The 13,249-nt window shown below is 36.5% G+C and overlaps 1 protein-coding gene across 1 annotated transcript in view; it reads right to left on the reverse strand.

The window, feature by feature from the left end:
- Positions 1-13,249, reverse strand: part of USH2A (usherin) — a 773,795-nt gene that overhangs the window by 676,132 nt on the left and 84,414 nt on the right. The window contains exon 7 of the mRNA XM_045048458.1: positions 3,293-3,425. Coding sequence (XP_044904393.1) covers positions 3,293-3,425 — 133 coding nt within the window. The remainder of the gene's footprint in view (positions 1-3,292; positions 3,426-13,249) is intronic.

Genomic DNA, 13,249 nt, shown 5'->3' on the forward strand with positions numbered 1-13,249 from the left:
GGATTAGAAGATCTGATATCATATAGATACCCATTTTCCCAAAATTGAGTTTATGATTTAAATCCCAGAATTTTGTGAAAATTGCAAAACTGCCTCTAAAATTCATATAAATAGACAAGACAATATTGAAAGGAAAAAAAGTTGGAAAAGTAAATACTTTCAGATTTTAAGACTTTTACGAAATGACAACTATGAAAACTAAATGTTTTGACTCAAATACAGGCAAACAAATCATTGGACCAAAAGAGAGAGCTCAGGAGCAAACCATCTTCACATATGCAGGTACATGATTTGTGACAGTTACCACTCGCTGCAGGGGAGCGAAGAAATGATCTGTTTAATGAAAATAGTTCTGGTGATATTCAAGTGAGAAATAAAAAATGAATCTTGACCCACCCCCCACTTCATAACATACCCAAAATAAAGTCATATAGAAAACAGACCTAAATTTGAGAGGTAAAATAATAACATTTTCAGATAAAATGTAAAAATAATATCTCCATGATATCAGGGTGTGCAAAGATTTCCTCAATAGGACATAAAAATGTTAAGTATATGGGGCGCCTGGGTGGCGCAGTCGGTTAAGCGTCCGACTTCAGCCAGGTCACGATCTCGCGGTCCGGGAGTTCAAGCCCCGCGTCAGGCTCTGAGCTGATGGCTCAGAGCCTGGAACCTGTTTCCGATTCTGTGTCTCTCCATCTTTCTCTGCCTCTCCCCCGTTCATGCTCTGTCTCTCTCTGTCCCAAAAATAAATAAACTTTGAAAAAAAAATTTAAAAAAAAAGTTAAGTATAAAAGAAAAATTAGTAAATTAGACTTCATTAAAATTAAGAGCTTCTGTTGATCAAAGAATGCCATTAAGTTTTCAGCAACTACAATGTGCCAGATTCTGGAAAAACAAGAATGTTTTTCATACATAGCCTCATTTGATCTTCATAATGAGACTGTAATGTCATCATCATCATTTCAAATTTAGAGTAACTAAAAGAATATAAGAACACTAATTCGAAAGGACACACACACCCCTATGTTTATAGCGGCATTATTTACAATAGCCAATATTTGGAAGTAGCCCTAGTGTCCACTGGTCCATTGGTTGATCAAGGAAGGGATAAAGAAAATATAACATGTAATATACATACACACACACACACACACACACACACACAGGAATATAATTCAGCCATAAAAAGGAATGAAATCTTGCCATTTGCAATGACAAGGATGGAACTAGAGAGTAGAAATTGAAGCAAAAGTCAGTCAGAAAAAGATAAATAAACAATTTAACTCATATGTGAAATTTAAGAAACAAACAAGCTAAGGTAAAAAAAAATAATAATAAGAGACAGAGACAAATCAAGAAACAGACTCTGAATTATAGAGAACAAGCTGATGATTACCAGAGGGGTGGGGGTAGGGTATGGGTTAAATAGGTGATGAGGATTAAGGAGTGCACTTGTTGTGATGAGCACTGGGTATTGAATCACTACATTCTACACCTGAAAGTAATATTACACTGTGCATTAACTAGCTGGAATTAAAATACAAACTTAAAAAGTACATAAATTAAATAAATTTGGGCTAACTACAGTTTAGAGTCATTTAAAAGTTGTTCCAGGTCACGTAGCTAGTAAGTGGGCAGTTGGGACTTGAACTCAAGCAGACTAACACCAACGTGTAAAGTCTTAAGGAACTATGCAATCAGACAGTTGCTCAAATGGGTATGTAGGTGTATACATGTGTGTGTGTATAATAGAGATCTAGAAAGAGAGATATAGAAATACAGGCATGTATCGCGATTTCTAGTAAATAACTGCTAATAATCTCAAAATATTAGGAATAATCTAAATGCTCATTATTAGTAGTTTGTTTTAAAAGTTTTTGTTACAGCTATACAACTGGGCATAATGCAGCCATTTTAAATGAGAAGGAATATTAACATAGAATGTTGTCCATAACATTTGGAGAGGAAGTATTTATTTTTAGAGGCCTCAGAGAAAGCATATGTATTATAATTTCATTTTTAGAAAATTATTTTTATAACCATATCTCCAGCTATATGTACTAAAGTTCTGGAAGGGTATAAAAAAGTTAACTGTATCTATGAAGGTAGAAAACTGAAATATTTTCTATTTCAGAGAGTTCTGTATTGTTTGGATTTTCTTATAATGAGTATTCATTATTTAGTAATATAAAATAATTGTTCCATTTTTAAAGTGTAGGCAATTTATAAACCATTGTGCTAATTATTTCAAGTTAATCCTAAATTCAATTTCTGGGTTTTGTTTTCAGGATGCAGTATATATTCTTTTAAACCTCTATGGCCTGTTTTAGGATGGGAAGATATGAATACCATAAATCTAGCTTATTAGTGTTGAATATTAAATTTCAGTTTCTATTTAATATTCTAAACCCTACTTTAAAATCCAAACAAAAAAAAGATTGAGAAAATATAGTTTATCACATATTGTTCTTATGTAAATATTGATCAGGGGCACCAGGGTGGCTCGGTTGGTTAAGCTTCTGACTCTTGATCTGGGCTCAAATCATGATCTCATGGTTTCCTGAGATTAAGCCCCATGTCAGGCTCTCCACTGACAGTGCAGAGCCTGCTTGGGATTCTCTCTCTCCCCGTCTCTCTGCTCTTCCCCTATTCATGCTTCCATGTGCGCTCTCTCTCTCAAAATAAATAAACATTTAAAAGAAAAAGAAAAAAGAAATAAACTCGATCATAATAGGTACATCTTAATTTTAAAGTTTCCCTAGTATAGTGGGTTGAAAAGTGCCCTCCAAAAGGTGCGTCCCCCGGAATCTGTGACTGTGACCATATTTGGAAATAGGGTCTTTGCATAGGTAATTAAGAATCTGGAGAGGAAGGCATATAGGATCAGGGTGGGCTTTACATCTAACCACAAGCTCTCTTAGAAGAGAAGAGAAGGGAACAGAACACAGACAAGAGGGTCATGTGAACCTGGAGGCTAAGGGGGCTGTGCAGCCACAAGCCAAGGAACGCTGAGGACTACTGGAAGCCAAGAGAAAGAGAGACATAGAACCAATCAGAACCTCCAGAGAAAACCAACCCTGCGAACCCCTGATTTCAGACTTATGGGCTCTAGAACTGTAAGAGGAGGATAAATGTCTGCTTTATTAAGCTCCTACCCAGTTCTGCTCATTTGTTGCAGCAGTGCTAAGAAACAAATACACCTAGATATTTAAAACAATTATTTTTGACACTTTCTTGAGCAATCTGGTAATTAGACAAAATAAGTAATTTTCTGAAGTCAGAATCTTACCATTTAAACTCTGTCCTATTTGTGTAGTACCAGAGGCAAAATCTATAATTGAACCACTTAGAGTCCTTGCATCAAATGCTGTATTATCTTCCTCCAAACCATTGATGAAGAAACTGATTTTTGTCTGATGCACCTGCAAGAAATTATCACCATTATTATTTTAATTACATAACCTTGCATTTTATCATAACTACATTTCAGCAGTCTTTCTCAAGTTAATTTCCTACTTCACTACTTTCTTCAGTTGGAAAGACTGAAAACAATTTATCTTAATGGCTCAGTGATATATCTGTATGTTTATAGATCTAGATATGAACCTACATATTATAGTTTTGTGCTGTGATTTTTACCATGGTATTTAGAGATATGCATAATTTTTCGTCCCGTATATTTAGCAGCACTGACTGCTATGCCTTCATAATTTTTTGAAAATATGCTATTTCTTTATATGCTAGTTAAATTTGTTATAACAATAACTGGCAAAAACAGAATTCAATACAAAAGGTAGAAATATTCAAAACTAAGTATGCCAAAAATGTATAACCTGTGGATAGAATTTAAGTTGCTAATACAAAATACCTCCTGTAAACATTTCCTGTATTAGTATTGGTACCACAGTTGATGATTTTCAGCCGTACTTCCCCAATACAGAATATAAAAATTTGACAAGAATATTCTAGCCTAATTATTCAGACAACTTACCAACTCTCTACATCAGGGATCAACAAACTTTTTCTATAAACAGTCAGAGGATAAATATTGTCTATTTGCAAACCAAGTGATTTGATTTTGTGTTCCAAGTGGTCCAGGTCACAACTGCTCAACTCTGCTATTGTAATAGGAAAGCAGCCAGAGACAATACATATGTGAGTTAGCATGGATGTGTTCCAGTGAAACTTTATAAAAACATTTGACCAACCAGATTTGTTCCTGGGTTGTGGCTAGATGACCCCTCAATTATATCCTAATTGTAGAATGATAAAGTTATGAAATTTTGTTTCTGTGCAGTGACCCCTGAAGAGCCAACTCAAACCGTTCTGCAGACAACCTCATGGATGGGATTTATACAAAACTGTCAATGATTGCACATATTTCTGAATAAAATGATCAGCCATTTGACATCAATGTTAGCCTCTACAAACAGTTCTGTTCAAGTGCTTTTAACTTGAATGTAAAAGGAGTCATTGGTGCTCTAGCAAAGGAGCTGAAATGGCAAACAAAACACGAGGATGGGGGTGGGGGTAGCGGAAGGAGAGAGAAAGAGAAATATGTCATCTTGCAGGTGAAAGGTTAGATGCTAACATTTTAATTAAAAATATATCCAATCATAGCATTCAAATGCTATCCTATTAAGACTTCCTCACAATTGATGAAAATAACCATTCCCCAACATCTTTAGAACGTTATATGAGTGACTGTCTTAAGAACTGTTTTCAACAGCCCTCTCTCTCCAAACAAACCAACCAATCAACCCACCCTGACAGTTAACAACATAATTACTTGGGAATAGTAATTCTTCACAAAGTTATCCAACATGGCTTTTCTCCATACTATTTCATCTGCTTTTATTAAAAACCAGGTACTTCCTAAACTCCACTGACCCCCTGTTACATTTTACTTAATTACAAAACATAGCCTTGACATAAAGAACTAAAAACACACGCCAACTCCTTGTGGGCCTGCATATATACCTCTCTTCTGGGTAGTAGGGCTGCATTTTTTTTGCAGCCCATTTTTTACAGCCTGTTACTGTCATTTGGTGTTTGACTGTTATCATTATAAAAGATACAGGCTTTTCTACTTTGTTATTTGTAGCATTATCTCATGTTTTACAACATCTTTGCGCAACATGCAGGCACATGAAATATAACTAGTGAAAAGTTCTCGATGGTATTAATGCATAAAAAAGAATGTGGTTCCATCTCTACTGTCTTTACCCAGCCAAAAGCTGATGAACAGCCAATTTTCCTTTATCACATTAGCACAGCCATGAGGGAAACACATTTGTTCTACTCAGCTACACTAAAGATACTATTACCAATCTAACATATACATGTTTTATATCAGCAGTATTCTCAGAGCATGAGAGAGCCAACAATATATTAACACTAGCATGACAGTTTATTTAAGAAAAGAAAATTGTCTCTGTAGAGGGACAGAAGTTAGAAATGTATGGCTAAATCTCAGTGTCACTGGTCTAATAAAGGTAATAATTCTTAGGCTTTCTTTATAGCAGGTAACACTCCTGTGACAGTTCTGTCATATCATTCAAATAAAAATGTTGTCTTTTACAAGTTTAAGTGCACCTTTATTTTGAGTCAGATAGAAAGCATGTTTTTGATTTTCTATATTCACTGTATTATATCTGTAGTCAAGAGTTCAGGACCTTCTCTTTTTTATCAACTCATCGCATATTTGCTTAGGAGAAGGATTCAGTGTCACTTGCAGTGAATTCTGGAAGGATGTTTTCACTTTGTTGGTACTTACGAAATGATTAATGATGATCTCAAGCCACTCTCTTCTGTTGTCCCCTCCCCTATCAACCACCTTTCTATAAATAAGATTAAATCTTCTTTGGTGTTCTGTACCATGTTTTATATTCCAAGATTCTCTTAACTATTTTGCAATTCTGGTCTGGGGCCCCATCACACCAGAACTGTGAAGACGAGGGTAGCGCTTTGCAATAGCTCATTCTGATGATCCCCTTGCCAGTTATCTGGAGGAATAGGAATATGTGTGGTGGAATTTCTAATTTGTGAAAAAGAAAGCCTTCTGCTGAAGTAGACTTCACACCTATCTCATTTTCCACCCCTCGAGAATTGGAAGAGTTTGTACATGTCTATTGGTGTGGCATGAAGGAATGAGTTGGCAAAGCCAGTGGCAGCTGGAGAAAGGCCTTAAATCCCCTCATAAGAGATTTAAAAAAACACACCGGAAAGAAGATAGAGGGGAGCAGGTCATTCTCACCCCTTCATTTTCTTAGGGCTTCATATTTTATTTTAATTAACTTTTTGGCCAAATTCATGTCCCTGTGATAGTCTGTACTCACTCCTTTGAGCACAAGAGTGTATCAGATTTTTTTTTTTAAGTAGAATACCTGATCATTGTCTTGTTTGAGCAGAGAAGTGTATAATTCCAGGAAGTCACACAATAGCTGAGAAGCTACCAAGAAAAAAATACAATCAAGTCCACCTGGACAGGTGTGTCCTAATTGTCAATCATCTGGTCCACTGAAATGCCAAATCTTTGTTGCTTTTCTACTCCTGATGGCTACCAAAAATCCAAAGAACCTCCCAACTCAGGCTGGGAAGTAGGCAGAACACCTGCACTAATTTCCTCAGCAGAGAAATAGTTTCCTTGTTGCCTCTATCTTTCTAATTTCAATTTAATTCAATAAAGCCTGAACCCAGTACTCAAAGTGCCCCTATACATTATACCAAAAAAATAAAGTCACCACCCTTTCTCTCAAGGACCTTGTATGTATGACTAATTTTAATGCACTAGTGTGTGCATCACTATAAACAATGATGGTTGTTTTTAAGTTCTGACTCAGTGCAATGAAGAAAGTGCTGTCTATTTCAAAGAGTTGCTTTGAGAAGTTAGGTCTTAATCCATTCACATATGATATATATATGATTCTGGACCTTTTCGTTGCGACTTGTCTTTTCAAAACCATCAAACAGGCCTCCCAGAAATACCACTTTCATTCTCTTAAAGGGTTTCATTTTGAAGCAATTTTTTTTTTCCCTCTGAGACAGATCTAGCACATATGAGAGTGTACACACACACAAGCCGGGGAGGGGCAAAGGGAAAGGAAGAAAATCTTAAGCAGGCTCCACACCCAGCACAGAATTCAGTGCAGAGCTCAAACTCATGAACTGTAAGATCATGGCCTGAGCCGAAATCAAGAGTCAAATACTTAACCAACTGACCCACTTCGGGGCCCCTAAAACAAAACTATTTTAAGAATTTTGAATGGGGGTGTGTGGGTGGCTCAGTCGGTTCAGCATCTGACTTAGCTCAGGTCATGATCTCATGGTCCATAAGTTTGAGCCCCACGTCGGGTTCTGTGCTGACAGCTCAGAGCGGGGAGCCTACTTCAGATTCTGTCTCCCCTATCTCTGCCCCTCCCCCACTCATGCTCTTTCTTTCACTCAAAAATAAACATTAAAAAATTAAAAAGAATTTAGAAAAATACTTTTGTAGATTTAATAGAAAGTGATTTGGCAACATATCTTGAATTCAAATTCACCCTCAAAAAATAATGATGGATGATACAAATATAAAGATCATCATTTTGAATACTAAAAAAATCAAACAAAAAAAATACTGGGATATGAATCTGAAGGGAAAACTTTGTGGAGGAAATATGTCTTGGACTTTCTGAAATAGAAATTTCCCTGAAATAGAATTTCTATTTCTAGGTTAAACAAGGCTTTGCAAAAAGGATTCTACTATTCCATCTATAATTTTTTAAGCATAAGGAAGGCAATTTATTCTAAAAATTCCATAAGATTATTTTTAAATATCACATGCACAGGGGGTGCCTGGGTGGCTCAGTGAGTTAAGCGATCAACTCTTGACTTCAGCTCAGGTCATAATCTCGTGATTCGTGAGATCGAGCCCCACATCAGGCTCTGCACTAACATTGCGGAGTCGGCTTAGGATTCTCTCCCTCTCTACCCCTCCCCCACTTGTGTGCAAGTGCGTGTGTGCACGCATACTCCCGTACTCTCTCTCTCTCTCTAAACAAATAAACTTTAAAAATAAAAAATGGGGCACCTGGGTGGCTCAGTCATTTAAGCACCCAACTTCAGCTCAGGTCATGATCTCACGGTTTGCGGGTTTGAGTCCGGCATCAGGCTCTGTGCTGACAGCTCAGAGCCTGGATCCTGCTTCGGATTCTGTGTCTCCCTTTCTCTCTGCCCCTCCCCTGCTCGCACTCTGTCTCTCTCAAAAATAAACATTAAAAAAATTAAAAGTAAATAAAAGGTATCACACGTATGTTTTATTCCCTTACCTAAGCACATGTGAAATGTCCCTCTTGCTTACTATCTGAAACCAAAGTTCTTCTGAGGTTTTCTTACTCATCCCATCCCAATTTTATTTCTAACTAATTACCAACAGTCAATCTCATCTAATCGGAGAGGTCTCCTCCCTATCTTATGATCACACAATGCTTGTTTCTATCTCTGTGCTCTGTTCAAGCTATTTTGTATGGGAATAACCTTGCTACTTCCTTTCATCTCCCTAAATTTTTAGTATTTTTCCAAATATACCTCAAGTCCTGTATCTTCCAATAACCCTTTATCAACTATTTCAGTACTATAAAAGTGTCCACATATAGAAAAATTAGCAAGTTGGGCATTACAATTTTTATATGTATTTTTCCTTTTTATCCTTACAACAATCCAACGAAGGTTTATTACCTCTATTTAAAAAATGATCACAAATAATTATTTAAAAAGAATCACAGAGAATTGAAAACAAAAAGGTTACATTATTCAAGGTCACATAGAAGGTTGACTGATTCCACGGACTGTTTTAACCAATTTTTGTTAGTCAGTTACACCCAGTTAGCATTTTGAAATTACAGCCATCTCTTGTGTGAGAGCCATCCATGAGTCTCTCTGCTGTAACTCCACACAGTGAGGATTCCAGCTTTACGTCAAACATCTCCCACAATACGAAGGGTAACAACCCCTATGAACTACATAATCACTTGTCATTTTCCTGACACTGTGCCGAATGTATATACTCACATTACTTGTTCAGTTCTCAGACTGTCCTTCTGCAGTGGTCCCACCCCCAAAATGAGGACATGGAAGTGTTTTGTTTATTTTTGAGAGAGACAGAGCAAGAGCAGGGGAGGGGCAGAGAGAGAGGGAGACAAAGAATCGGAAGCAGGCTCCAGGCTCTGAGCTGTCAGCACAGAGCCTGACGAGGGGCTCAAACTCACAAACCACAAGATCCTGACCTGAGCAGAAGTCGGACGCTCAACCGCCTGAGCCACCCAGGTACCCCAGAGGACACAGAAGTTTAACTGTGGACTTGGGGAACCCTTTCATCTTTGAACAACTTTTACCAATATAAATGATTAAACTGAAAAATATCTCCTTATAACTTCAATTCATAAGGCCCAGCTCTAACTATTGATGTCACCCCAAAGAAATCCAATCCCTTTTCCATGTGGAAGCTCACAGATATAAAGAAAGATGTCGTTTTCTCCTAAATCTTCTTCAGGATAAAAGTCTTTCATTTACGTGGTGTTCTCAATACGACATGGTCTCTCTTCTTAAAATGTGGCTCCAGAAATACTACAATATCTACTTGTGATTTGGCTTGCCAAATTGAAACAGGATTATCACCTTAATATAATCCAAAATTGCATGCTAGATTTTTGCCAATGGCATCACACAGCTAAAACTGACAAATTATTAAGTTGTATTCACTTTTCACTAAAATACTAAGTCTTTTCTTTTTTACATCTCTGCCTAAAGCACCTCCACCCCATCCTGTGTATGTGCAGTTAGTTTCATGGACCCAAGGACAGAAATTTATATTTATCCATGTTATGTTTCATCTTGTTAGATTCAGCCCATTGCTCTAGGCTGTCAAAATCTTTTTGGACGCTATGTCTGTCATCAATGTATTTACCATCTTCCAAGATTTGTGTCATTTGCAAATTTGATGAGCATGCCCTACGTGCTGGGCAGAAGCTCAATAAATACTAATTGATTGATTGTCTAATTGATACTCCAAAAATAAAACCACCAATCTACACTGCTACAATTCTAAGCAGTAAAGACACCATTTTCCAACAGATAAATGTGTCATACAAGGATTCATCACCTTTACAGAGTGACCTTGTTTACTAACATGAGTTTTTATATGATTATAAATACTCTAGTCTATCAAATATTCCCTATTAAGCTGCATTTATACAAACTATGAATAAAAGAGTTGAGGCAATTATTCAGGGAAGGTTGATTTGGCACAAATTAGTCACTTGGGCTGCCCTCGAAAATTAGGAATGTGCGTGTGTTCCCATTACTGGTTTGATTCAGTGAATAACTGCTTATGTTTTCATTCCCTTTGACCAGATAAAAGATGCTACAGGGAAATGACTTCATACACAGATAATTTTTTCAAAGACTCTTCTTGATTTTGTTTCCACTTTTCACTTTCCATGAGCTCGTATGTTTTATTTCAACGTTTACGCCTCTCCTGGCCTCTTCTCCCATCCACCCGTCTTCCTATCCCTTCTCCTCCTATCCCTGTCCCCTGTGCATACACACTTTCATTTTCTTTCCTCTGAGTAACCCAGACAAGCCAGGCCCTTGAAGTGATCTATGCCTAAATGTATTAAATGTATTACATTATCACTCTAGGTATGACGCTTTGGATTTGCTAGTCTCCCCTTCGTGTCTGTTGAAGCTCTCTGTATACTACAACCTCACACAAACAAGCCTCCAATTTACTCCATCTCTAAAAATTTAACATAGGAATGTCAGTAGTTGTCTTGATCCTATCTTGACTGGATATGAAACTCTTATGGCCACTTCTTGACAAACTATTAAACTACTCTCCTTCTATCTTAAAAAAAAAAAAAAAAAAAAAAAGCAATTAGTTTACACAGAGATGTGATGGAAAATCTGCCAATGGTCTGATTTATTGTTGATTTCCTGGGGAATGGGGATAGAGCCAGCCCATTTTCTGTAGATACTGCCTAGGAACATTTCACGCACAATTCCACATTTAAGAATGCTTTTGGTGTACAGATGATCACAGTATTTTACACGCTCAATTATCTCAGTATCTCATTGGTTCCCTTTTCTCTTTTATCTATACAAAACAGATGATTTCCAGAAAATAACTAGAATTATCTGTAAAACATTTTAGTAACCTTTTCAGTATTTTATACCCCGAAATCTATTTGTTATAACTATAATTACCTCTCCTTAAAAGTCAACTTCTTTTGTCTTTCATGTTTAGGAAGGAGACTACTCATCACAAGTTTCATTAAAAACCACAGCTTTTTTGAAAATGTTTCTATCGTTTGAATATTTAATAAGTACATTATGATACGCAAAGTGTTATGCTACACATAAGGGATATATAAAACACAGATCTTTTCTACAAGGAATTTACAATCTGTAATGGAAATGGGCCTATAAAAATACTTGCAATGCAAGGTGGCAAATGCAGGAAAGTAAATATGAATAAAGTGTGTAGGGACAAAGATGAGAAACAGAGATATAATTTTAGAATTCTGCTCCTCCAACAACATTTCCCTCTGTCCCACGACAGTGGTATTACTCAAATGAGTTGTCTATATTTGCTCTGTCTGGTTTCTCTTTCCTCATTCTCTCTATAATGTAGCTCAATTAGGATTTTGTTTTCAATATTTTTAAAAAAACTATCTCAAAATAATAGGTAAGATGCAAGAACAGTATAATATATTTTTCTGAAACATCTGAGGTTAAATTGCTGACATACCACATTATCCCTGAGTACTACAGTACATTTACTATTTAAAAACAAAGACATTCTACATAACCATAGCGCAATCATCAAAATAAGAAAATTAACATTAACATATCCCTACCATCCTATCTTCAGACACCATTCAAGTTTTGCCAATTGTTCCAAAAATGTCCTGTACAGATAAAAATAAATAAATCCAGTCCAGAATCACATGTTGCATTTAGTTGTCATGATTCATAGGACCCCTTTGACCTGGAACAATATTTCCATCTTTCCTTGGCTTTTATGATCTTAACACTGTTCAAGACTATAGTCTAGTTACTTTGTACATTGCCTCTCAATTTGGGTTTGCCTGACGTTTTCTCATGGTTAGATACAGATGACTCAGGGATCATTGCATCTTATCGTGTACTACATAATTTCTATTTGTTCCATTATTGATGATAACTTTAATCATTTGAATGAGCTGGTATCTGTCAGGCTTCTCCACTGTAAAAATACAAAATTTCCCTTTGCAATTAAAAAGCATTTTTGACCTTATATTGAAACTGTATAAATATCCTGTTTATAATTAAATTTTCATTATTTACATTTATTTCTATCTGTGTAGACTCATGAATCTGTATGTTATTCAGTGGGATATAATACTCTCAATATGCATTTCAAAGTTCAAATTGTTCCACCTTGAGACGGTAGAGGCCCCATCAACATGGATTCTATATTAAACTGACACATCCTCATAATTCTTTGAATACCCCCTTGCTTTCTCACACGAGATATTCCAGGATCATCTTTACTACCCTGCCCTGGAATCAGCCATTTCTCCAAGAAATTCTGCTTTAAGATGAGTAACTTTGAGGAGCCAAGACCACTGCTAAGCTATACTCATGCTGTTTGGATGTTATTTTCCCAGACCCTTCCTCTTCCTGTCAGTGGATAGAGTTATGGAATATGAAGATAGACAGAAACGTGGATAGACACTGGATATACACACTTATACATTTACATCTATATTATTTCCACATCTATGTATATATGCACACACACACACACATATGAAATGAGATTATATTGATGAAATCAACTCTAATCTAACACTCTAGGATTCATTCTAATTTTCTCTCTTTCCAGATTTGTAACTCCCATCTCTGAAAGGGAGAAACCCGCCACTCCTTATCCTCAGGATGTATATGTATTTGATGAATTCTCCTGTACATAACTAATATCCAATTGTCATGGCACCCCTGCCCCCAAAGACACATCTTTATCACACTCAGGTCCTGATATCTGTGCCTAGGTCCTTAAAGAGAGCTTGAGAGCCACTCAAGCTCTAATACTCCAACATTGTTATGCCTGTCACATCATCACAACTCCCTTATCATGGTCACCAATGATTTCCATGAGGCTAAAAACAAATAGTACGTTCCAAGTTTTCATCTTATTTGAACCATCAGCATTTGACAGAGCTGA

Source organism: Felis catus, chromosome F1 (genome assembly GCF_018350175.1).
Source record: "Felis catus isolate Fca126 chromosome F1, F.catus_Fca126_mat1.0, whole genome shotgun sequence".
Classification (NCBI taxonomy): domain Eukaryota; kingdom Metazoa; phylum Chordata; class Mammalia; order Carnivora; family Felidae; genus Felis; species Felis catus.